General features: G+C 52.3%; 1 protein-coding gene and 1 long non-coding RNA gene across 10 annotated transcripts in view; one reads left to right on the forward strand and one right to left on the reverse strand.

Moving 5' to 3' along the window:
- LOC104681266 overlaps nt 1-26,275 on the forward strand; it is a 106,511-nt gene that overhangs the window by 4,196 nt on the left and 76,040 nt on the right. For 2 of the 6 annotated variants that reach the window (XR_004055113.1, XR_004055112.1), the window contains exon 4: nt 733-1,029. This is a non-coding gene — a long non-coding RNA (uncharacterized LOC104681266). Of the gene's footprint in view, nt 1-732; nt 2,884-8,206; nt 8,693-26,275 lie in introns of those variants that run through there. The other 4 variants (XR_750564.2, XR_004055114.1, XR_004055111.1 and 1 more) reach the window with 3 other exon arrangements.
- Nucleotides 1,999-25,661, reverse strand: ST6GALNAC2 (ST6 N-acetylgalactosaminide alpha-2,6-sialyltransferase 2). Of its 4 annotated transcripts, XM_010387514.2 has the most exons (10): nt 25,112-25,661; nt 17,364-17,424; nt 12,484-12,658; nt 11,320-11,488; nt 10,761-10,899; nt 8,680-8,783; nt 6,808-6,891; nt 5,562-5,661; nt 3,969-4,089; nt 1,999-3,816 (listed from the first exon to the last, which is right to left on the reverse strand). In XM_010387514.2, the coding sequence occupies exons 1-10, from the start codon at nt 25,234-25,236 to the stop codon at nt 3,635-3,637; spliced, it is 1,260 nt and encodes a 419-aa protein (XP_010385816.1). In that variant the 5' UTR covers nt 25,237-25,661; the 3' UTR covers nt 1,999-3,634. The 4 variants fall into 4 exon arrangements, with proteins under 4 accessions (XP_010385816.1, XP_030779683.1, XP_010385818.1 ...); XM_030923823.1 differs by lacking the exon at nt 6,808-6,891; XM_010387516.2 differs by lacking the exon at nt 3,969-4,089 and having other exon boundaries at nt 3,156-3,816.

Here is a 26,275-nt window from a genome sequence, read left to right on the forward strand (position 1 = left end):
TCCAGGGTCCTGACATTTAGGGGAAACCACGGCTGTTTGGTTTCTATGTGCTTTGTTAAGGATGCCAGGGAGGTCTCCTGAGTTTGTAGCTTAGATCCTGTCTGAATGTCAGGACTGGTGTGTGAGCAAGAAAGAAGCCAAGTGGTGCTGGAGGGTGGGGTGCCCGGCTTTGTTCCCATTTGAATGCCAGGCTTGAAGTGCACACAGATCGCCTTTCTTTTCTGTTAAAATGGGAGGTGTGTGCAAACTCTGTGTATTTAAGGTTGTGTTTTTGCTGGACACCAAAGAAGCTGTATTCTGGGTTAGATTTAATGAGCCTAAAAACTGGTAGTTTACAGCCTGCAAGTAAAACAGTGAAAAGGGCAGCTTATCAAGTGGTTATTGTCTGCTGAGTGGACTTGACTACAGAACTCAAGTAAACCATAAGATTTGACTTGAAATGTTTATATCCAGAGGGAATGCTTTCTGATAGTTGTTTACTGGCCTCTTACCAGCAACTGCTCCCTCAGAGGTACTGTCTCCTTAAAATGAGTCATCCTGGATCCCTACCAGCCTGCACCAAAATGATGTGATAGTGCCCCGTTACGCTCCCCCAACGCACACATGCCTGCTGGTGATGAGAATGAGTGCTCTTAGACTGACTGCCTTTTTCTCCCAAATTAGTTGTTATATAGCATTCAGTTTTGAGTCACTTCCTTGGCTGTTACTTCCTATTATTCTCCTGTTTTATAGGTTAGCTACTAGCGATGCCAGATGGGATCAGCACAGCCCTGCCTCTGCTGCTAATTGTTCCTCTGAAGGAATCGCCATGCCTTCTTCGGCCTTCATCTTTAAAGGAACGAAGTGACTGAGATTATTCTGGAAAAGCTTTTGGCAGTTAGTGAAATTAGAGTACAACTAAGAACATTTTCAGACCTCCACTGTGGATGACCTGGGTATAATCTCACAAATCGATGGGACTGCAAGGATTGTACACTGAAATGAACGTGATGATACTGTGTTGGAAGAGCCTAAGAGGAAACTGATGCCGTGAGTTTCAGAGAGTAACGCTTAACCCCAGTTACACAGATACCATCTTGTGTTTTCTCTTTTTCAGTTACCCACTGCATTGATTTTGTGATCTGCTAATGGGTTGCCACCCACAAACATTGCTTTAGCACTTTTACTTCAAATCAATGAAGGACTGAGAAAAGTTCTCCTGGTGTCTCCACAGAGTGGCTTCCAGGAATAGGTCTTTGCATAGAATATCAGTGGTTTCCTTTTTTGTTTCAAATAATGGTCAGAAGATATCCAGTGTTGACTCACCAAGGCAATCAGGTTCCTTTTTCCTTTTTTTTTTTTACATTTTATATTTTTGCTCTTTTTTATTTTATTTATTTTTTGAAACAGAGTTCCACTCTGTCGCCAGGCTGGAGTGCAGTGGTGTAATCTCAGCTCACTGCAGCCTCTGCCTCTCGGGTTCAAGCAATTCTCTTGGCTCAGCCTTCTGAGTGCTGAGACCACAGGTGCGTACCTTCTTTAGTAGAGACGGGATTTCACCATGTTGGCCAGGATGGTCTCTATCTCCTGACCTCGTGATCTGCCTGCCTCAGCCTCCCAAAGTGCTGGGATTACAGGCATGAGCCACCACGCCCAACCTTTTTTTTTTTTTTTAATTTAAATTTAAATATTTTTGAGACAAATTTTTTTGTTTATTTGTTTTTTGTTTTTGAGACAGTTTTGCTCTGTCGCCCAGGCTGGGAGTGCATTGGCATGATCTCTGCAACCTCTACCTCCCAGGTTCAAGCAATTCTTGTGCCTCAGCCTCCCGAGTAACTGAGACTACAGGCGCATGCCACCACACCTGGCTAATTTTTTATGTTTTAGTAGAGACAGAGTTTCAACCATGTTTTCCAGGTTGGTCTCGAACTTCTGAGCTCAGGCAATCCACCCGCCTTGGCCTCCCCAAGTGCTAGGATTACAGGTGTGAGCCACCACACCCAGCTATTTTTTCTTTTGTTTTTTAATTTTAAAGTTGGGGGTGGTCTCAATTTTTTACCCTGGCTGGTCTCAAACTCCTGGACTCAAGCGATCCTCTGGCTCCAAGCCCACTACCAGTCTGAGGTTTCTTTACTAAAAGATCACTACCTTTTTTTCCTCTTATCTGCTGCCATGTGAGATGTGGCTTTCACCTTCTGCCGTGATTGTGAGGCCTTCCCAGCCACAAGGAACTGTAAGTCCAATAAACCTCTTTTGTAAATTAAAAAAAAAAAATCACTGTATAAGATACTAGGATGGATTGTGACTGTTGAGGGGTGCTTACATATCCCACATTTGACTACATTCTTTCCAAACTAAGTATTCTATCCAAAGGAACGTACTGCTGTCATGGAGACCAAAGAGAGACTGTTTAAGGTTGCCAAGGTGAAGCGAGCTGAGAGGCTCTGTTCTGGTGCCAGCAACTCTGAAATCTTAATTCCTGCTGTCCAGGCAGCGGAATGCCATGGTTTCCCCAAGTAGGTAGCTGCTTTAGCAATTAAAGCCCAAATGTCTGTTCTGTTGATCAGAGGTCTCTGAATTTCCGAAGTGGTATTTCGTTTCTGGTGACTGAGTTAATCCCCATCCCTCTTGTAAAGTGTGCTAATAGAATCAGCCTTTCAAAGCTACAGACCCAGACCGTGCCCTAAATTGACCAACATGATTGATGTGCCTCGGGAAGTCTCTTGCCAGCGTCCCTGTGAAGACCTCCCCCTGCTGCTGCCTTGCACACTGAAGCATCTCAGACTGTGCAGAGCCATTTAGTCATCGAGACAGTAAATCCCAGGGCTGGGTTAAGTGCTGTGTGATAACTTGGATGAGACTTCTTATAAAGCCACTTACAATAAAATTAGGAAACTACCGTCAGCTAAGTTCAAATTTACTGAAGCCAAGGTACGAGGATGAGGGTTTATTACCTGGTAACATCATCCTGTTGGTGACAAGGTGGGGATACGTCTCTAATGGGACTTCCTTCAGTGGCAGGCAGGCTGCCAAGCAACTAACCCCCATCAAGTGCCAGACCCTCCCAGTGTTCTGAGAGTGATCTCCATGCTGAACACCCTGCATTTTATATGATTTCTCTACCCAGCCCAAAAAAAGAAAATGGTCCATCATGTACACAGTTATCTAGTCTTAAGTTACATTCTGCCTTTTTTCTCCCACTTTATTATGGAGCAGAAGTAAGCCTATCATGTTCTTAGAAAAGCTCTTAAGAGGTGTCCTGGAGTCCTTGAATCACTTTAGCCTCTGGGGTAGGTTGCGCCACCAGGAGGATTTGGGCTGGAGCTTGTGTGTTTGCCTTTCAACTGGACTGCTGTTTGATCTTGGTGAACACTCCACCGACATTTCCTAAAGTTGCTCAGTGCAAATCCAGCAAAGCAGTCCATTTTCCCTTGGCCAAGATTGAGATATGTTGTTTTAGATGCATAGAGGAGTTTTCTTGGATGAGCCAAGGACAAGCTGGGGTGTCCTGCATTGAACAGACCTCAATGATAGTCGTGAATTCACCCCAGTGCCCTCTGTTGGAAAGAAAGGAAGGTAAAGATTGAAAAGTTAAGATAAAAGCTTTTGGCCACTTGAGAGGATCAGGGCCGCAAGTCTTGAAGAAGCAAAGGGTTCAGTGCCTTGGGGTCAGCGCTGGTATAGCTGAAGGATGCCAGCCTTGTGCAGGTCTCTCCACAGGGCAGCTTCCAGGGACAGATCGTGGTTTGCATAGAATATCAATGGCTTCATTTTTCGTTCGAAATAGTGGTCGGAAAATTTCCAGTAGTTGCTTGTGATGAATCCATAGGCACTGACCTGGGCAAGGATAGTCATTGGATTAGTATTTGTTGAGCATCTAGTGTGAAGTGACATAAGTTTAGAAAGGTGTCCCCCTGCTGAGGTGAGGATAATGGTCTAGGGCTTATTCCCACTTAGCAAGTGGCGAGATGGATTCAGGGGTGACTCACTGTGTCCCCACGTCGCATAGCTGGTGATTGCCAGAGCTGGGTTTGGAACTCGAGGGTGGATGCAAAAAAGCCCATTACTACTCTCTCCCCATCCTAATTGGGGACTGCAGTCAAGACACTCCTGCATTAAAATAGGAAAAGGCCCGGTATGGTGGCTCACGCCTGTAATCTCAACACTGGGAAGCTGAGGTGGGAGGATCACTTGAGCTTGGAAGTTTGAGACCAGCCTGGGGAACATGGTGAGACCCTGTCTCTACAAAAAGTTAAAAAAAAATGAGTTAGGCCGGGCGCGGTGGCTCAAGCCTGTAATCCCAGCACTTTGGGAGGCCGAGGCGGGTGGATCATGAGGTCGGCAGATCAAGACCATCCTGGCTAACATGGTGAAACCCCGTCTCTACTAAAAATACAAAAAACTAGCTGGGCGTGGTGGCGGCCGCCTGTAGTCCCAGCTACTCGGAGGCGGAGGCTGAGACGGGAGAATGGCATGAACCCGGGAGGTGGAGCTTGCAGTGAGCCGAGATCGCGCCACTGCACTCCAGCCTGGGCGACACGGCGAGACTCCGTCTCAAAAAAAAAAAAAAAAAATGAGCTGGACTTGGCAGTACATGCCTGTGATCCCAGCTACTTGGGGATCATCACAGCACTGCACTTCAGCCTGGGCGACAGAGTTGAGACCCTGTCTCAAAAAAGAAAAAAGAGGGAAAAGATACAGGCTTGAGTCATGGAGTGGCGTTTGGCCTCCAGCTTTTTTTTTTTTTTTTTTTTTTGAGACGGAGTCTCGCTCTGTCGCCCAGGCTGGAGTGCAGTGGCCGGATCTCGGCTCACTGCAAGCTCCGCCTCCCGGGTTCACGCCATTCTCCTGCCTCAGCCTCCCGAGTAGCTGGGACTACAGGCGCCCGCCAGGTCGCCCGGCTAGTTTTTTTTGTATTTTTAGTAGAGACGGGGTTTCACCATGTTAGCCAGGATGGTCTTGATCTCCTGACCTCGTGATCCGCCCGTCTCGGCCTCCCAAAGTGCTGGGATTACAGGCTTGAGCCACCGCGCCCGGCCTGGCCTCCAGCTTTCTGTAGGGCTTTAGCAGGGGTCATGGCCTCTCCTTGAAAGTTGCTGCTTGGCCCCTGCCTCCACGAGGTTCACATGGGCCACATCCCATCAGGAATGACTCTTAGGTGCTTTCCAAGTATTTGTGTGTGGGAGGCTAAACCTGCTGCCCCGCCCCCGCTCTGGGATGTCCCCGTAAAAGAATGTCCTTATTCAGCCCAGTGTGTTGAGGAGATTGACTTTCACAAGGGCAGTTTGATGATTTGAACCTTAAATACCATATTGAGGGGCTGCCTTGGAGAAGAGCGAAAGAAGGAAGCCTGGGGAAGATGTCAGGAGCCAAGGCAAGGCTCCTCCAGGGCCTGCCTGCCCTTCAAAGGGCCCTGGGTTGTGGGCAAGGAAGTAGGCAGCACCAGCAACACTCTTGGAGCTGGGGATTCCGTGACCAGAGGCCAAGAGTCCCAGGCCCGAGGGTAAGAGATAGCAGGGGGTCCTGTAGGGGTCTGTTCTGTGTTCTGCCGGCATGGGCTTCTGGAAGAGAAGGTCTCTTACCTGGTCACAAGTATGCAAAGCTGTCAGCAGCATGAGAGCCCCGGTACTAGGCATATATAGGTCTCCAAAATTGGTGTTAATCAACTTTGATTTCAAGAACCTGGAAGCAAAAAGACGTTTCAGCTCACTAGCTTGATGGTTGTATCATCACACTTCACAACTACACGTTCAGATAGGTGGGAAAACGTCACAAACTCAGGGCCTTCTACTCCTATCAGTTCTTTATTTGGTCCAAGCGGACTAAATGCAAAGATCTTTGAGACCTTAGGTAAGGTGGGGGGGTGAGAAAGAGGAACCACAGGTGAAATCCTTCCCCCTTTCGGCAACAGCCTGTTTTCTCCCCAAGCTACTAAGTAACCACACTGCCAAGGGCATAGGTGGCCTGTTTATTTAGCCTGAGACGGCGGTTTCTCTCTACCCCATGTCTTGATTAAATAGGAATCGTGTGAGGGACAGGGAGCTCAGACGCTGTGACTGGACCCACACAGTCCAAGAGTGAGGCCGGGGTGTGACCACTGGCTCTGCCCTCAGGCTTGAGTTGACACCAAGCTGTGCCAGGCCGATCCCCTGACTTCTCTGAGCCTGTCTTCCTCTGTAGCATGGGACTAGTTGGAGGGGCTTCATTTACCTCCCTAGATCCACTCACCCCTCTCCAACAGCTCCCTGCCCTGGGATTCGAGCCTCTGGTCCACAGCAGGGTCTCTCGGTCTCAGTGCTGTTGACACTTGGGGCCAGGTGCTTCTTTGTTGCTAAACGGGGATGTTCGGTAGCATCCCTGGCCTCTACCCACTGATGGCACCTGCCCCCACCACCCTTCCGACAACCCCGGACAAGGGCCATATGCACATCCATATTGAGAGCTCCTGGCAGGAGGGAGGCAAGGGAGGGGAGGGGTTTTGGGCCTGAAGGTTCTAATGGCCTGCTGCTGACAGCCCCACTGCTGCTATGCACGTTATGGCCCCCAACTCCCAGTCTGCCTTTGTGAGCAGTCCCTAGTAAATACACCTTGAGTTATCCTGAGTTTCCTGTCCATTTCCTGGGGACTGACATATATCACACTCCCTCTATCAAGGTGCTAAATAAAACTAAATGAAGTGACAGTGCTTCGCACACAGCACTCGGGACAGTGGAGCTCTGGTTATTGGTCAGTGCGTGGGGCTTGTGGGAGGGCTCTGCCTGGATGTGGGGTGGGTATGTAAAAGGGAGAAGGAAGAGGACGGTGTTCTTCAGGCACCCCACTCTGTACCTTTCTGTCAGGTAGCTGATGAAGTCCGGATGTAGCAGCTTGAATTTACTGGCAGAAGCTTCTGGTCCGAAATAGATGTGCGGCCTAGGACCCATGATAGAAGTGGACAGAGCGCCCAGAGCCGTCGTATTGCAAGGGGGAGATGGAGGGGAGGGTCAGGGTGCCAGAGTAGCTGCGGTACCCTGAGCGGTAGGAGCGGGGCTGGGAGTAGTAGCGGGAGAAGGGGGTGTAGAAGGTGGCAGGCAGCACGGTGGGGACCACATGTGGCTTCCCGCTCACCAGGACCTCCACAGGTGGGGTGTAGGAGAGAGAGGAGGGGGGCATGAACAAACCGGGTGGAGTTGGGAAGGGGCAGTGAAACTGGGGGTGGTGGGGGGGCGGGGGAAGGAGAGGTAAGTAGAGTGAGTCAGGAGGGGGTGGGGGCTTCCGGGCAGGGCAGGGAGAGGGACAGGCAAAGCATGGGTTTTGGGGAAGTGGTGCTGTGGGGGGCTGGAAAAAGGGGGGCTCCTTCAGAAAGCGGGGCACATAGGGGGTGATATAGGACGGGATGTTCTGAATTGGTCCAATATAGGAAGATGAGGGGGCAGGGCTGTAGAAGGAGGACTTGGGGGGCACAGTGGGGGTTAGGGAAGGGTTTCGAGAGAGGGATTTGAAACCAGACTGGGAGGGAGATTTGGAGGTGGGTGGGGTGGGGGATTGGGCGGCCCCGCGGGGCACGTGTTGGACCTGAGGACTGGGGTTCAGGGAGGAAGTCCGGGAAGAGGGCTGTGAGGCACTTGGGGTGGGAGGGTGGGAGGGAGGCCGGGAGGAAGAGCCCCGAGTGGGGGAAGGGGCTGAGCTCTCGTGAGGCTGCTGGTCTGGAGGGGTGACAATGCTATTGGAACGGGACTGGGAGGGAGACTGGGTAGGGGACGGATTAGGGGTGTGGGAAGGGGAGCTCATTGGTGTTGGGGAGGCTTAGGTCCACCCGATGTCTCTGAGGCAGCCCCAAGAGCCCAAGCCCAGCGTGTCACAAAGCCCAGCTCAGACCAGCAGTGGAAGCAATTGTTGGGTAATCACCAGGGTGGGGGCGGGGTGGGCCTGGCTTTAGAGCCCTTAACCTGTAAGGACCACCTGTAAAGCCACTCTGTGGGGGTGGGCGAGATGTCCTCAGGGAGACCCCAGAGATAGGAGGGCTGGTTGTCTGTGCCACAGCAGTGGCGTTGATTTTTAGGGACCTGATCTCAGGGACAAGAAATTATCTCAGAACCCCCGGGAGGAGGTTCAGACGAGGGTCAGGTGGTGGCTCAAGAGAGCTGGACCCAGGCCTGCTGTGCAGGAAGGTGGGAAAGAAGACAAAGGGCCCATTGTTTCCGCCTCTCAGGATGCTGGGCCTTGAGTCTGCTCTCCCGTTTCACAGGCATGACCCTGGGACGGATGCCCACCAGGAGGAGTGGCACAGACTGGCCCCGACTCGTTTCCAGCACTGTGTGCTCAATGGGACAGCAGACCCTGCCCAGTTTGTGACCTGGAGCCGCTGGGGGCAGCCAGGCTGGGCAGGGAGAACACAGCCTGAAGCCGAGGAGCCAGACCTGCTCATCCCATTCAGAAAAGCTGCCTCTTCCGCCCCGAGCCCACCACCCCCAGAAGGCTACTGGGAACCCAGAGGGTCACCTGGGCTTTCCAGGGGTAGACAAAAAGTAGAATTTCCCTGAGTTATGTGAGTTGCTGAGTTATGTGAATAATTGGGGATGATTGAATTCTTAGGGCTTTTCTTGCTGCCCTTCACCCACCTCCTCTTACCCCATGATGGGCCCTGGGAGCAAAAGGAAGACGACCATAGCGCCCCTGCCCCTCCACCACGCCCCACACCACCATGACCTGGCTGCTCACCTGTCCCCTTTATCTAGGCCCTCAGGGACAGGCACACCCAGAATGGCTGATCTCAGCATCACATAGTCGCGGATGTCTGAGGGGATGAAGATATACTGCAGGTCCTGTCAGAATAGAGACAATGAGCCCGGAGGGGAACCAGGCCATAGTTAGCTCCTCCGTGTGGACAGCCCTCCACCCAACCTTGCCTGCTGAGCCGACTGGAGAATTTCCCTTAAATACCTTTCATTCCCACCCAGAGGTACGGTACTGGTTTCAATGTAGGCCTGCAAATCCTCTAACGCTCCTTCAGGAGGTGGCACCCAATTGCCTTCCCCTGGAGTATGGGCTGGACTTAGCGACTCATGCACAGGATTTTTCTGATAAAAAGGAACGTGATGGTGTGTGGCTTAGAGACTAGGTCATAAAAAGTGCTGTGGCTTCCTTTACGTTCTCAGATCACTCACTCTGGATGAAGTTAGCTGCCATGCCGTGAGGACACAGCCTACAGGGAGGCCCAAGTGGCAAGGGCCTGTGAGACACTGCCTTGATGTCAGCCCCAGTCAAGCTTTTGGGTCTCTCAGATGATGCAGCCCATCATCTTCATCATCTGAGCCAAAACCTTCCTCTAAGTTCCCCCCAAATTCCTGACCCATTGAAACCACAAGATAATGTGTGTTGTTTAAAGCCACCAAGTTTCGAGGTCATTTGTTACACAGTAATAGATAACTCATACGTGTACTGTGGCTACACCGAAGCTGAGGCCGGGCGCGGTGGCTCACGCCTATGATCCTAACAATTTGGGGAGGCTGAGGCGGACAGATGATGTGAGGTCAGGAGTTCAAGACCAGCCTGGCCAACAAGGTGAAACCCCGTCTCCACTAAAAATATAAAAATTAGCCAGGCGTGGTGGTGCGTGCCTGTAATCCCAGTTTGTTGAGAGGCTGAGGCAGGAGAATCACTTGAACCCAGGAGCCAGAGGTTGCAGTGAGCTGAGACCACATCATTGCACTCCAGCCTGGGTGACAGAGGGAGACTCCGTCTCAAAGCAAAAACAAAAAGTCTAAAGCTGCTCCATTTTGTTCCACTTCACAGAAGAGAGGTTCTAGTGTGAGGACTCAGTGTGGCGTAGACACTATGGTAGGACACTGCTTAAGCCCCTGGTCGGGGAGGAAGCTTCTAGAAACCCAGCTCAGCTTCCTCCAGCACCGCAGATTCCCTTTTCCTGGGATCCCCCTAACCCTGCATGTGGCACCCACAGCACCTGAGGAGGGAAGCTTTGAGTTACAGCCCCTGGGTGCGGGTGGAGGAACCTGGAGGCCAGCAGGTAGGGCCAGATGCTGACTCCCACGCACTGGCTGCCACCTGGTGCATGTCCCTCAGTGTCTCTGACCCTCAGTTTCCTATACAGGGCTATTGTGAGATTTCGAGAGGCCACACCACATTCTTCCAGGGGCCAGTGTGGGGAAATGGAAACAACGCCAGGGCTGGGGTCAGAGGGGCCTAGATCTAGATGGTTCCAGCTGGGTGACCTTGGACACGTTCCTGAACCTCTCAGCGTCTCTGCTTTGTCATCTGGAAATGGGTACAAGGGTCCCACTCAGGGCTGCTGTGGTGACCGTGTGTGTGCCCTGTAACATGCTAGAAACAGGAGGAACTCCATAAAACCCCTTCCCCTGGGAATCGCTAGGACAGGCTGAGCTCCCCAAAGAATGCCAACTCTCAAGGTGGGGGGTACTCTGGGTTCAAATCCTGACCCTACCGCTGACTCACTGAATGAAAGGTGCCAGGCTTTTATCCCCTCACCAGTAAAACCATGGGTTGCACGGTCTCTGTAAAGTGCCTGGCAAGTGGTAAGCATTCGGTAAATGCTAGCCATTCATGTCCCATGCTGCAGAGGAGTCCTGTGCCGCCTGAGTCCACGGGGAGTCCGGGACCAGATCCCCCCTCATCTTCAGTGGCCATCTTGTGTATCCAGAGTCCTAGCACCCCCTCTCCATCCACTTGACCAGGGTGTGTGAGCCCTGTGGCCCCCACTGAGGGGACTCCAGGAACAATGGTGCCATTGTTAACTATAATGGCATGCCTGCCAGAGGCCTCACCTGTCCTTGTGGCACGGAGGTAAAGCCCAGGTTCCAGTAGGAGACAAGGGAGTTCTTCATCGTGTTCACAGTGAAACCATAGAAGGAAGTCTTGGTGCCCACATCGCACTCGAAGCCTTTGATCACAGCTCCATTGAGTCTGGTCGGCACAGAAGCCTGTCAGTGTCTGTGGTTACACCAGGGCGTCTGTTCTGCTTCCATCTCCACGGTTCTGCCTGGCCTGTCCCCGCTGCCTCTGTACGACCACTCCTTCTGCCCACGGAGTACCAGTGCCCAGTTGTCAGCCAGAACCCCACTCCTCCAGACCTCACAGGAGTGACCCCCTGTGAGTAGGTAGCGGTGGCCCTGGCAGCTCCTTCCTCCCGGGCCCCCTGCACGGGCAGCCATGCTCTGTCCTCAGGGCCTTCTGTTTGTGTTTGCCTTGTCCATGCCCGTGTGCCTGTCACAACTGCTGAGCTGCCCAGGCCACTGCTGCCATAGCCCCCTGCCCCTGGGGGAGACCCCCCCACCCTCCAGGCAACTCTCCCTCCCGCCCCTCCCCAGCCCGTGCCCCTCATACCTGAACACGTAGTCATGGGCATCAATGTTGGGACCCTGGCGGGACCCATTCAGAATGCCTCCGTTGCCCACCACGGCACACCGGATACACTTTGGAGGAGAGTCCCTGGGCGGGGTGAACAGCTTGGCGCTCTCTGAGCTGTTCAGAAGGCTCAGGGTGGAGGTGATGACTGTGGGTGCAGATGGGGAGCAGCCATGAGAAGGGCTGGCATCGGGGCACCTGGGGCCTTCCCTAGGCTGGTTCTCGTGTCCCATGTCCCCTGAGGCCTGACCCCAGCCCCTCCCAAGAAGCACAGAGGGTAGGAGAGGAAGGAGATGTCTGTTGGGGGGAGAACAGAAAAGCTGACAGTGGAAGAGGGGGCTTGACGGCCTTCACTTGTCTTAAGAACCCAAATAACTTATCCTCTTAAGACTATTCTTAGAGAAGTGGGCTCAGAGCTTAAAAAAGACTGGGCTGGGCACGGTGGCTCAGGCCTGTAATCCCAGAACTTTGGGAGGGTGAGGCAGGCAGATCACTTGAGGCCAGGAGTTCGAGACCAGCCTGGGCAACATGGTGAAACCCTGGCTCTACTAAAAATACAAAAATTAGCCAGATGTGGTGGGCATGCCTGTAATCCCAGCTACTTGGGAGGCTGAGACACAAGAATCACTTGAACCCGGGAGGCGGAGGTTGCAATGAGCTTGAGATTGTGCCATTGCACTCCAACCTGAGTGACAGAGCGAGACTCGTCTCAAAAATAAAAAAGACTGTATATTGCAAAAGAAAAGAATCGGAGGCCTGTGGGGGTTTGGGTGCAAGTATAATGTAGAGGGGGCTCTGGGCCTGCAATGTGGGGGTTCCTGCAGCGGCAACCGTGAGTGAGGTGGTTTGAGGCCCCACAGCCTCTGTCCTTGGCCACCATTGGACGCTGCAGCCTTTCTTGCCAGGGAGGCCCCAGGACGGTGAGGGCCGCTGGCGGGGGCAGCCTCAGGCCTCTCCCTGGGTGCTTGGACGGAGGAGGGAGGTGAGGCAGGAGTTGCATAGCTGGGGCTTCTGGGAGGAGAGAGGGGGACAGAGAGGCCCTGTATCACCAGTGCTATGAGGGCAGGGAGGCCTGGCCTACCTCAGGGCCAAGAGCAGGAAGCTGAGACAGAAGACAGGTGAGAGGCAGTGGGCGTGGATTACCTTGGTAAGAGAGCCCCCGCCAGCCATATGGGGCTTTGTGTTGGCTCAGGCGGTCCCAGAGCTCTGGGGTGAAGAGTTCCCCCCACAGCAGCACTGGAACAGAGAAATTGAACAGGCCACGGAAGTGGGGGTGCCGCTGAACAGCCAGGTGAAGCAGGTGTCGGCAGGCCTGGCCCTGTGGGTGAGAAGGTGAGGGCTGAGCCCTGTTAGGTGGGGGCTGGGGTGGGGTGAGTGGGACTCCCCGGTGGGGTGGATGGGACTCCCCGCAGACCCTGCAGGGTAGTTGGGAGTTGTGAGGGAAGGCCTGTCCTGTCCCCTCCACATCGGGGCCATCCTTGCATTTTTGAACTGAGCTGGCTGCTAAGGAATCTGGGAACTTTCTGGATTTAGCCTGCCTAGCTCTTCCTCTCCCAGAGGCCACGTCCCCTTGGCCTGATGGCTCTGGCCTCATACTCCTTCACCTCATACTTGAGCAAACTCTGGGGCATTTTCTGATGCATGGGTCTGACCTGCCTGCCCTTTGGTGGAGGAATTTCAGCCTGGGCTGGGCTGAGGACATCACCTGGATGCAAACCCTAACCCTGCTGGTACTCGCTGTATGATTTGCATGTGAACAGGCTGCCAGGAAGATCCGTGGTCTTTCTTTCCAGTGGTGTCTTTAGGGCGTAGAAGTGACCCCCCAAAATTCATTACCCAGAGCCTTGGAATGTGACCTTAGTTGGATCTAGGGTCTTTGGAGATGGAGTTAGTTAAGAGAAGGTCATATAGGGTGAGGTCGGGCCCTAACTAGCATCCTTATAAGGAGGCCGAGTGATGATGAAGCAGAGATCTGTGCGATGCGCCACAAACCAGAGGACGTGGAGCTGCCAGAGCTGGGGAAAGGCAGGAGAGGCTTTCTTCCAGCCTTCAGAGGGAGCATGGCCCTGCCAGCACCTTGATTCTGGGCTTCTGGGCTCCAGAACTGTGACGATTCAATTTCTGTGGATCAAAGTCCCCCAGGCTGTGATCATTTGTTCCAGCAGCTACGGGGAAGGAACACAGCACCTCTGTACTTGTGGGCCTTGAGGGAGGGTGAGGTCAGGAAACAGGCCCCAGCCTTGTCTGCCCATGACCTCACAAGGTCAGAATCACACACAGTCATGGCCTGGGCAGACCTTCTATTACTCCTGAATGGGGCTCTTTGTTAAGCCATTGGTTTGATCAAAGGGCAAAGCAGGAAATAGCTGTACAGTAATTTCTGCTATAATGCAACTTGTGAGTGGCTGAATATCACTATGCTGTGCAAAGCTATGCAACCATGACCATGGGGCAGCCGGGCATGGGGGCTCACCCCTGTAATGCCAGCACTTTGGGAGGTCAAGGCGGGAGGATAACTTGAGGCCAGGAGTTTCCATAACATAACAAGACCCCATGTCGGCAAAAAAATTTTTTTAATTAACCAGGCATGGTGACCCAGGCCTGTGGTCCCAGCTACTTGGGAAGCTGAGGTGGAAGGATTGCTTGAGCCTGGGAGATTGAGGCTGCAGTGAGCTACTGAGACTCCACTCCAGCCTGGACAAGAGTGAGACCCCATCTCAAAAACAAAACAACACAACAACGGCAAAACGAAAAACCATGGACTTATGAGAAAGTGGGATGAGTGACATAACACTGAAAAGCTGTCAGGAATGCATAAAACCAAAGATACAAATCGAAGAAAGACAGAAGCACAGTTTTACGGATGTCCCATGGTTAAAGAATACTTGAGATTGATGTGGAAGTGGGAGTGGAAGTGGGTGTCGGAAGGGGGCAGTTTGTGTGATATTGTGAAATGGTGGAAAGAAGGTTGTCTGAAATCAGAGGGAACTGTGCTGCTGGCCAGGCTCACTAGGGCAGGTGAACCCGTAACACACTCAGTGAAGCTGATGGAGATCTCAGGGGTGCATACATAAAAAAATACTTTTTGTGTATTCCTGCGTGGCTCTGCTGAGTTGGGTGTGGTTTCTATGTTAATCTAGAGTTTTCACTGACAAAATCACTCAAAAGAAAATCCAGACCGGGCACAGTGGCTCATGCCTGTAATCCCAGCACTTTGGGAAGCAGAGGTGGGTGGATTCACCTATGTTCAGGGATTTGAGACCAGCCTGAGCAACGTGTTGAAACCCTGTCTGTACTAAAAATACAAAATGAGCCTGGCGTGGTGGCACATGCCTGTAATTCCAGCTACTCAGGAGGCTGAGGCACGAGAATCGCTTGAACCTGGGAGGCGGAGGTTGCGGTGAGCCAAGATGGCTGCACTAGCCTGGGCGACAAGAATGAAGCTCCATCTCAAGAAAAAAAAAAGAAAATGCAAAATTTATGTGATGTTCAGATTGTTTCCTGTCATTTTTTTTTTTTTTTTTTTGAGACAGAGTCTCACTCTGTCCCCCAGGCTGGAGTGCAGTAGCGCTAGCTTGGCTCACTGCAAGCTCCACCTCCCGGGTTCACACCATTCTTCTGCCTCAGCCTCCCGAGTAGCCAGGATTACAGGTGCCTGCCACACGCCTGGCTAGTTTTTTGTATTTTTAGTAGAGACGGGGTTTCACCGTGTTAGCCAGGATGGTCTCGATCTCCTGACCTCGTGATCTGCCCTCCTCGGCCTCCCAAAGTGCTGGGATTACAGATGTGAGCCACCAGGCCCGGCCCCTAATATGTCAATCTTGTTGGAACAAATTAACAGTTTCTTTTTCTTTTCTTTCTTTTTTTTTTTTTGAGACAGAGTTTCGCTCTTATTGCCCAGGCTAGAATACAATGGCGTGATCTCATCTCACTGCAACCTCCTCCTCCTGGGTTCAAGCGATTCTCCTGCCTTAGCCTCCCAAGTAGCTGGGATTACAGGCGCCTGCCACCACTCCTGATCTCAGGTGATCCACCCACCTCGGCCTCCCAAAGTACCGGGATTACAGGCGTGAGCCACTGTGCCTGGACCAAATTAACAATTTCAAAGTAAGCATTATAGCAGAACTGACAGCTGGCTTGCTTTTATCCCATGGATGTGGTGTCAAAGTTTCCTTCTTAGCTCTGACCACCAGGAAGCTCAGAGCTAGATAGATATATGACATGTCTCCTACTTTGTGACACATTTTTTCCTGCGCTTATTTCACATTGTCTTATTTTCATTTCTTCTTGCCTCATTTCCTCATTTTATTGTATTTTATGTTTGTGCTTTTTTTTTTTTTTTTTTTTTTTTTAAGACAGAGTGTTGCTCTGTTGCCCAGGCTGGAGTGCAGTGGAGCGATCACGGCTCACTGCAACATCCACCTCCCAGGTTCAAGCAATTCTCCTGCTTCAGCCTCCCTAGTAGCTAGGATTGTAGGTGTCCACCACCATGCCTGGCTAATTTTTGTATTTTTAGTAGAGATGGGGTTTCACCTTGTTGGCCAGGCTGGTCTCGAACACCTGACCTCAGGTGATCCACCCACCTCGGCCTCCCAAAGTGCTGAGATTACAGGTGTGAGCCACCACACCTGGCCGTTTTTGCCTTCTTATATGTGTCCAAAAGCCACCTCAAACCCTTTGTTTTAGACCAGGTGGGGACATATGTCAATTAGCATCAAACAGCTCAAGGTTCAAGGTGGAAAAGACTTCAGGAAGCTTGAAGATGACCTGGTCCAAGCACCCCTAAGGTGCTGGAGGTCTCTCTCCAACCTGCCAGTCAAGTGTCCATTGGCCTCTGTATTTATTTATTTATTTATTTTGGAGACAGAGTCTCACTCTGTCGCCCAGGGTGGAGTGCAGTGGCACGATCTCGGCTCACTGCAACCTCCACCTCGCGGGTTCAAGCAATTCTCCTGCCTCAGCCTCCCAAGTAGCTAGGATTATAGGTGCCCGCCGCCATACCCGGCTAATTTTTTGTATTTTAGTAGAGACGGAGTTTCAATGTGTTGCCCAGGCTGGTCTCGAACTCCTGAACTCAGGCAATCCGCCTGCCTCGGCCTCCCAAAGCGCTGGGATTACAAGTGTGAGCCACTGCATCCAGCGGCCTCTGTTCTTAAGACAGGGCCCCCATCGCCTGCCCAGGGCTACTTGCTGTGTCTTTGAACAACTTGGCTGTCACTAAGCTCTAGCATGCAGTGAAATCTTTCTCCCTGAGGCCCCAGGCAACATGTCCCAGTTTAGTCTCTTGGGCATGGAAAACACCTCTTAAGCCTGTATTAATCCAGAACAACACAGTCATCATCCTGATTAACGGCAGCACATGGAGCCAGGGTGGGGAGGAGTGGGATGGGGTGGGGGAGGCTGTATTGCACAATGGTTCTGAGCCAGGTTCTAGACAAGAGGCTGAAACCCCAGGACCACCTCTTACTACCTAAGCAGGGCACTTAACTTCTTGGTGCCTCATTTTGCTCATTTGTCAGGGCCACATTCTAGGGTTGCTCTGAGGCTTCAGTGAGAGAACGCAGGTCAAGTCCCCAGATCAACGCTGTTACTTACCGTTATGAGGCAGGGCCCTGAAGCCTCTCAAACCTTCTGGGCAAGCAAGGGCATCTTTCCAGAGCTTAGAGTTTGCTCCAGGGTGAGCAGTTTCAATGTGACTTTTATACAAAGTAGATATTTTGAGGAGTAGAATATAAAATTCACAGGACTATTTAAGGTACAATCTTAGGACTCCGAAGAACTGTTCAGCTGGCTACGCCCCATGAGTATATATTGATTCATCTTTCCCTGTTGTTGGGCCACAAGAAACCCTATTGGTCAGGTCGGAGAGGCCCTGAAGGGATGGATGCTCAGCTCATAACTTAGGGCGTTCCGAAGAGCTCCTGCCCAGCAATCTGATGAGAATGTTCTTATTTGCTCTTCTTCCCTCCTCCCCACTAATTTGAGGGTGCTCAAAACTGCCACAGGGTAGTCGACCACTGTACCTTTCCTGTCCAAGAATTCGATGCCTTGGGTTGCAAGAATGTTTGAAATGATGTGGTGTCCCTGGGGGAAAAAGCAGAAAAAAAGCAGGGGTCAGCAGCTCTGACCTACCCCTTGGAAGCTTTTGGACTGACTGACTCCCTTAGCTCTAGGGGCGGACAAAGTTTGTCTGTGCCCATCGTGGTGGCTCACACCTGTAATCTCAGTGCTTTGGGAGACTGAGGCGGGAGGATCACTTGGGACCAGGGGTTGGAGACCAACCTGGGCAACATAGCGAGACCTCATGTCTACAAAATTTAAGAAATTAGCTGGGCATGGTGGCAGGCACCTGTAGCCCCAGCTACTCAGGAGGTTGAGGCAAGAAGATTGTTTGAGACCAGGGATCAAGGCTGCGGTGAACGTAATTGTGCCACTGTACTGTAGCCTAGGTGACAGTGAGACCTTCTCTCAAAAAAAAAAAACCAAAAAAAAAGCCTGTTTGTTATTTTGATTTTTTCACTTCTGTACTCTTATTCTTTTTGTTGTTGTTTTTTGTTTTTTTGAGATGGAGTTTCGCTCTTGTCACCCAGGCTGGAGTGCAGTGGCACAATCTTGGCTCACTGCAACTTCCACCTCCCAGGTTCAAGTGATTCTCCTGCCTCAGCCTCCTGAGTAGCTGGGATTACAGGCATGCGCCACCACACCCAGCTAGTTTTGTATTTTTTGTAGAGATGGGGTTTCTCCATATTGGTCAGGCTGGTCTGGAACTCCCTACTTCAGGTGATCTGCTCACCATGGCCTCCCAAAGTGCTGAGATTACAGGCGTGAGCCACTGCGCCCAGCTCTGTGCTCTTATTCTTGCCATGTCTTTTTTCTTTAGGCACACAGGATACTGTCACTTTCTTATGTTTTGCTTCACTGTGTAAACTCAGAGATCAAGACATCCCTCAGCAACTGGCAGAAATGTGGAGTTTATAGGAACAGTGAGATGGTGTTTTAAAATATATGGCCGGGCGCGGTGGCTCAAGCCTGTAATCCCAGCACTTTGGGAGGCCGAGGCGGGCGGATCACGAGGTCAGGAGATCGAGACCATCCTGGCTAACACGGTGAAACCCCGTCTCTACTAAAAATACAAAAAAACTAGCCGGGCGAGGTGGCGGGCGCCTGTAGTCCCAGCTACTCAGGAGGCTGAGGCAGGAGAATGGCGTGAACCCGGGAGGCGGAGCTTGCAGTGAGCTGAGATCCGGCCACTGCACTCCAGCTTGGGTGACAGAGCGAGACTCCGTCTCAAAAAAAAAAAAAAAAAAAAAAAAAAAAAAAATATATATATATATATATATATATATATATATGAAAATAGGCCGGGCGCGGTGGCTCAAGCCTGTAATCCCAGCACTTTGGGAGGCCGAGATGGGCGGATCACGAGGTCAGGAGATCGAGACCATCCTGGCTAACACGGTGAAACCCCATCTCTACTAAAAATACAAAAAACTAGCCGGGCGAGGTGGTGGGTGCCTGTAGTCCCAGCTACTCCGGAGGCTGAGGCAGGAGAATGGTGTAAACCCGGGAGGCGGAGCTTGCAGTGAGCTGAGATCCGGCCACTGCACTCCAGCCTGGGAGACAGAGCCAGACTCCATCTCAAAAAAAAAAAAAAAAAAAAAAAAATATATATATATATATATATATATATAAGAAAATAGAAAAGATTGCCAGCCACCTGGAACTGTGACCATCTGAAGGATCTCCCTGACAGGGCCCCAGAGGTAGGCATTAGGTCTGAGGTGACTGGGCCTCCCTTCCCTTTTGTGTGGGTCATGCCCACCACACCTGAAGTACAATCCTGGTTAAGGTTATGGCTCTTGCTATGGTTTGAATGAGTCCCTCAAAGTTTATGTGTTGGAAACTTAATCCCCAGTGTGCAACAGTGTTGAGAGGTGAGAACTTTAAGGGGTGATTAGGTCACTTTAGCTCTGCCTTCATGAATGGATTAATTTGGTTATTGCAAGAGTGGGTTAGTTATTGTGGGAGTGGGTTCCTGATACAAGGATGAATCCAGCCTCGCTTCTCTGGAGCATACGTGCTCTCTTGCCTTTCTGCCTTCCATCTATGAGGATGCAGCAAGAAGGCCCTCTCCAGACACAGACCCCATGACCTGGGACTTCCCAGCCTCCAGAACCATAAGAGGTAAATCTCTGTTTTTTGTAAATGATCCAACTCAGGTGTTCTGTGATAGCAGCACAAAACAGACTAAGACAGCTCTGAAACCTCACTTCCTGGGTTTGCAACCTGACTCCACCACTTGGCTGCTGTGCGATCTTGGGCAGTTGTTGAACTTCTCAGAACCTCAGTCTCTGCATCTATACAATAGGGATAATCATATTGCGCTCCTTGGATTGTTAGGAGGATTCAAACGAAGTGTATGTTAGCACATATAAAAAGTGTCCTCTAGGTGGCCAGGCACAGTGGCTCACTCCTGTAATCCCAGTACTTTGGGAGGCTGAGGCAGGCGGATCATGAGGTCAGGAGTTTGAGACCAACCTGGCCAACATGGTGAAACCCCATCTCTACTAAAAATGCAAAAATTAGCCAGGCGTGTTGGCACATGCCTGTAATCCCAGCTACTTGGGAGGCTGAGGCAGGAGAATCACTTGAAACCGGAAGGTGGAGGTTGCGGTGAGCAGAGATCGCACCACTGTACTCCGGTCTGGGTGAAAGAGCGAAACTCCATCTCAAAAAGAAAAAAACGGAAAAAAGTGTCCTGGAAATGTTAGCTATCATTACCTCCTAAAGGAGGAAGAGAGGACCTTGCTGTGTCAGCCTCTATTATTAGTGTTCCTTCTAGAGGGCAGTAAGCAGATAGTGTTCCTGTCCCCTCCCAATGCCCAATTCCCAAGCACTAGGTGGCCCCTGAATCAGGGCAGAAGGAAAACATGAAGGAAGGAACAAGGGTTCTTACCCTTGCAAAAGGGTGGCCAGGCTTCTCTCAGACCCCTCCCTTCACCCCAGCAGCCACAGGGAGCAGGTGCAGGGGACACTTAGTTGGCAGCTTGCAAGAGAAACACAGGTCTCTTGTTGTCTGCTTCTAGGTGCTGAGGCGGCTGAGCCACAAGGGAACCCGGGATCTGGCCTCCCTTTGGTTTCCAGGTTTCCTATAAAACCCTGGAGGGACGGCCCAGAAAGAGCAGGGTTGATTCTTTCCCCCATCCCTCTCTTGCCCCCTTGGACTGTCCACCTCTCCGCCCACATAATCCCATAGTTCCTGCTCATGAGCACAATATGACCCCCTCTGAGAAGGAACTAGGACAGTGATGCTCAGACTAGTTGCCTATGAGAACCCCCCAGGGAGGTTTGAAAAACCCCATTGCTCAGCCCCGACTCCTGAGATTCTGATCTGATTGTTCTGGGGTTGGGGGCCGGCATTGGTGAGTCCAATCCCTACCCTCCCACCCTAACCAGGTGATTCTGCTGTGCAGCCAGGCTGGAGAGCCTGACAGAGGAGCTGCGGAACAGGGTGGAGTTGAGACGTGGAGCTGTGGGGGTGGGGGGGCAGGTACAGCTGCAAGGGAGGTGATGGGGAATGTCCAAGTTCAGTTTTGCTGCCCTGAACTCCCTACCCTCAGGGAGGCCTGGCGTGACTTCAGAGCATCCCTAGTGCTCAGCAACTTCTCCCAGACACGCTCCCACTGATCCTTCCAGCCCCTCCCTCTCAGGAATCCAAGTGCCTGGGGCACGTGGGAGGGTGTAGGAAGGGGGCCAGCCTGCACATGCCCTTCTGGGAGCTTTTACCAGACTGAGGAGATATGTGGACCATGTGCTGCGTTTTTCAGAACGCTAATTCTACTCACAACTTAGATCATATACTTTTTTTTTTCTTTTTTTTTTTTGACGGAGTCTCTCTCTGTCGCCAGGCTGGAGTAGTACAGTGGTACACCTCGGCTCACTGCAACCTCCACCTCCTGGGTTCAAGCGATTCTCCTGCCTCAGCCTCCCGAGTAGCTGGGACTACAGGTGCATGCCACCACGCCCGGCTAAGTTTTGTATTTTTAGTAGAGACGGGTTTCACCATGTTGGCCAGGATGGTCTTGATCTCTTCACCTGGTGATCCACCCGCCTCAGCCTCCCAAAGTATTGGGATTACAGGCGTGAGTCGCTGCACCCGGCCTTTTTTTTTTTTTTTTTTTTTTTTTTTTTTTTTTTTTTTGAGACGGAGTCTTGCTCTGTCACCCGGGCTGGAGTGCAGTGGCCGGATCTCAGCTCGCTGCAAGCTCCGCCTCCCGGGTTTACGCCATTCTCCTGCCTCAGCCTCCCAAGTAGCTGGGACTACAGGCGCCCGCCACCTCGCCCAGCTAGTTTTTTGTATTTTTTTAGTAGAGACGGGGTTTCGCCGTGTTAGCCAGGATGGTCTCAATCTCCTGACCTCGCGATCCACCTGTCTCGGCCTCCCAAAGTGCTGGGATTACAGGCTTGAGCCACCGCGCCTGGCTTTTTTTTTTTTTTTTTTTTTTTTTATACAGGGTCTCACTTTGTCACTCAGGCTGGAGTGCAGCGGCAAGATCTTGGCTCACTGCAGCCTCGACCTCCTGGGCTAATCCTCCCATCTCAGCCCCCCAAGTAGCTGAGGCTACAGGCATAAGTCACCATGCCTGGCTATTTTGTTGTTGTTGGTATTTTTAGTAGAAACAGGGTTTTGCCATGTTGCTCAGGCTGGTCTCAAACTCCTGGGCTCAAGCAGTCTGTCTGCCTCGGCCTCCCAAAGTGCTAGGATTACAGCCATGAGCCACCTTCATATTCTCAATACTTAGCCCTAGAATGTTCTCTTTTTAAAAACATAACGTTGACAATGGATAGTAACTGGCAGCCCTGTGTGATTCTCACTGTCTCTTTTAAACAACAACAACAACATTTAATAGAAATGCCCATGTATGGGACCCACTGATCCAGATTCTGCCATGAGGAAATTCCCAGACTGGACTCCATTCTAATCTGCACTAAAGAGCCCCCTCCTTGGGCTCTGTAGAACCTGTCCCAGCTGCCCATCTTCCTGGACTGTCCCCTGTAGCCAGGATGTCCATTTGCAGTCCCTAGCTGGGGAAGCTCATGTGGCCTGCTGCTGGCTCTGCCCAGAATGCCATCCACCTCCCACTCTCTCCCAGACTAAATATCCACCTCTCACAAAGCAAGGCTGAGTCCTGACCTGCCTCGCACTGGGGTTTAAGCTACAGTGCAAATATAGTGAAACAGCAGGAAAGGGCCAGGTGCCTGAGTCATACTACATTTTGAAAAGAGGAAAGATCTTTTTTTTAAAAAACAAAACAAAAAAAGCATTGTTGCATTATAATAGAAGTATAGTAAACTTCATACTTAAAGTTGTATTAGATACCTTGAAATAATTTTGTGTTTAAAAAAAAATGTATTACTCGGGAGGCTGAGGTGGGAGAATCATTTTAGCTTAGGAGGTGGAGGTTACAGTGAGCCAAGATAGACCCACTGAACTCCAGCCTGGGTGACAGAGTGAGACTGTCCCCAAAAGATTATTTTTATAAGAAAAGGAATTCATTTCTTACAGTTGTGGAGGCTGAGAGGTCCAAGGTCGAGGAACCACGTTTGGTGAAGACCTTTTTTTTTTTTTTCCTGCTCCTTGTGGAGCAGGGCTACCCCATAGGCAGTGGTCCAGAGCAGCCCAAGGGCCTTGGTGTTGGTGGGGCAGGATGTCACATGCAGAGTGGGGCTGTGCTGCTAGATGAGGTCTCTTCCTTTTTGTAAAATTATTTTTACTTGGCACATACTTGCGCATATGTACAGGGTACAGTGTTTTTTTTTTTTTTTTTTTTTTTTTTTTTTTTTTTTTTTTTTTTTTTTGAGACAGAGTCTTGCTCTGTTGCCCAGGCAGGAGTGCAGTGGCGCGATCTTGGCTCACTGCAAGCTCCGCCTCCTGGGTTCATGCCATTCTCCTGCCTCAGCCTCCCGAGTAGCTGGGATTACAGGCGCCCACCACCACGGCTTTTAATTTTTTGTATTTTTTAGTAGAGACGGGATTTCACCGTGTTAGCCAGGATGGTCTCCATCTGACCTTGTGATCCGCCTGCCTCGGCCTCCCAAAGTGCTGAGATTACAGGCATGAGCTACCGCACCCTGCCACAGTGTGGTATTTCAATACGTGTATGCGATGTATAATAAGCAAACCAGCTAATTAGTGTTTCCATCACCTCGAACTTATTTTTTTTTTTTGAGACGGGACCTCCCTGTATTGCCCAGGCTGGAGTGCAGTGGTGCGATCACAGCTCACTGCAGCCTCGACCTCCTGGGCTCAAGGGATCCTCTTGGTCAGTTCCCCAAATAGATGGAGGCACAGGCATGCACCACCATGCCCAGATAATTTTTGTATTTTTGGTAGAGATGGGGTTTCGCCATGTTGCCCAGGCTCATATCAAACAAGTATTATTTCTTTGCATTGAGATACTTTGTGTTTTAAACATCTTTACATAAAAGTGACAAGGATTCCTTTTCTTTTGAGGCAGGGTCTCGCTCTGTCGCCCAGGCTGGAAGGCAGTAATGCAATCACAGCTCACAGCCTCGAATTCCTGGCCTCAAGCAATCCTCCCACCTCCGCCTCCCAGAGTGCTGGGACCACGGGCGTAAGTCGCCATGGGGGGCTAAGGATCCTCTTTCTTAATGCCTTCAGTCCTTGTCAGGTTTCATAACCCTCATTACGCAATTCTGACTACAAGGAGATGTAGGAACTTCAGGTGGCGCCGCTAGAACACCCTTTGTTCTAAGAGCGCTGGACTCCTGATCCCTGGCAAGCTGTTTCACATTCTTCTGCGACTTTTGGTGTGTCCTTTGACTGCATCTGTGGAGACCAGATACTTATTTTGTTTTCATCCCGTTAGGCCCCCAGCAAGGTTGGTGGGAAGTGCACAGATGGAAAAGCGCCAGGAAGGGAAAGGCTGGGGCTGCAGGCCTCTCCCTGAGGCTGCCGGCCCCTTCCCTCCTCCCAAACCCAGACTTCCCACGGCTTGGTCCGCTTTTCTTAGGCTAAGCGAAATCATTTTGCGGATTCTTCAGTCACTGGAACCACCACCTGCTAGAGGCCGGCTCCCAGGTTCTCCTCGTGGGGCACCCAGGAGAGGAAAGTGCAGAGGAGGGAGTGGAGCGCAGGAGGCGGCGCAGGGAGGAGAGCACGGATGGAGCCAGAGGTCGCCCCTTGTTCCCCCGGGCGCCCACCTCTTCGCGGATTGCGCCCGCACTCAGCTAACTAGATACCGAGAGCAGAGGCCGGGGAGAAGGGAGCGGGCGCGAGGTGGGCAGAGACTGCAGCGGGCGGGAAAGGCGACTGGCCGCGGCCCGGCCCAGGGTCCCCACGAAGTTGGAAACCGGAGACTTGGGTCCCTGCCCAGAAAGCAGTATCTGACGTTACCGAGGGAGAGTTCCCGACAAAAAAAGTTTTTATCTGCTTCGGGGACCCAGTAGATTTCTACAATAGAAAGTATACTCATCGTGCGGGGGAGGACTTCAACAAGGGTGCAGGGGCGAGGTGTTACTTGGACCCAGGCAAAGGCCGCGGGGTCCGGGCAGCACGAGGTTAAGGCTGGGAGGGGGTTCTGGCTACGGGTTCTAGCCGCGACCCGAGTTCTTGCCGAGAGCTGCCCCAGAGGGGTCGACGCGGAGGTTGGGCTGAGGGCTGCGGGCCGCCGGGGAGCCCTGGGCTGGGCGCCCTCCCCGCGCCCTGGTCGCCCCCACGCCCTCCCGCTCTGCGCGCGGCAGCCCCTACCTGGCTCTGGCCGCGGGCCCCGGGTACCGCTGCACCGCCGAGAAGTACAGAGCAAAGAGAAGCCCCGAGCAGGCAGCCGTGAGCAGGAGCAGCAGCCAGAAGAACGGCCCGCGCGGGAGCCCCATATAGCCCCGGCTCGCGAGCGCCCCGGCCGCCGACGTCCCGGGCAGAAGGGAGAGGCCCTTGTGGGCCGGGTGGCACTTGCTGAGGCGGCTGTCCTGTCCTGCCCCGCCCTGCCTGCCCGGTGCCTGCGGCACCTCCCCGCCGAGCAGCTCCCTCTCGGCCCCGGGTGAGCAGCCAGACGCTACCGCACCCTCGGGGGCTGGGCGGCGAGTCCCCTGGGGCTGGAGTGTCGCCCCGGCACCCGGAGCGTGCGATCCTCTGGCCCTGCCCCCTGCCCGGGGGACTTCGGCAGCGGCCACTCCTGCAACTGCGCTCTCTCCAGCTCCCAGCCCCGGGAAGCCGCCAGTCTCGGCTTGGGCAGGGCGCTTTCCTCAAGCGGTCCGGGGCTGGCTAGGTGCGGGTAGACGCCACCACCTGCCGCGCTGGCTGCGCTCTGCGCTCTCCGGGCCGGGCACTCGACTTCCAGACTCCGTGTTGGGTGGGCGGCGGCCAGGAGATCTGCCCGGCGCCCTCCAAAGGACCCTCAGACCTGTCAGTCTGCGGACACCAGGACAGCTGGGAGGGGGCGGGCAGGGTGAAGGAGCAAACTCCGAGAGATCAGTCTCTGGGCTGGCGGTAGAGAGGGCAAAAGGGGGTGAGGTGGGAGCCTGCCGTGATGTGTTGCGTGGGGAAACTGAGGCTGTCAGCGCTTATTTGGTGACCATCCAGGGTGGCCAGTCCCCTCAATCGCATTGAGTTCCTTTCACAGAACGAGGCCAGTCAGACCACCTGAAAGGTTCAGCACAGCTGGTTCCCAAACTTGTTGGCACCAGGGACTGGTTTCCTGGAAGACAGCTTTTCCACGGACAGGGGTGGGGGTGGGGATGGGGGTTGGGGATGAAACTGTTCCACCTCAGATCATCAGGCATGAGTTAAGATTCTCTTATAAGGAGGCCGCAACCTAGATTCCTGGCATGCGCAGTTCACAAAAGGGTTCGCACTCCTTTGAGACTAGCTCAGGCGGTAATACTCCTTCGCCCACCACTCACCTCCTGCTGCGAG

Source organism: Rhinopithecus roxellana, chromosome 19, assembly GCF_007565055.1.
Source record: "Rhinopithecus roxellana isolate Shanxi Qingling chromosome 19, ASM756505v1, whole genome shotgun sequence".
Classification (NCBI taxonomy): Eukaryota; Metazoa; Chordata; class Mammalia; order Primates; family Cercopithecidae; genus Rhinopithecus; species Rhinopithecus roxellana.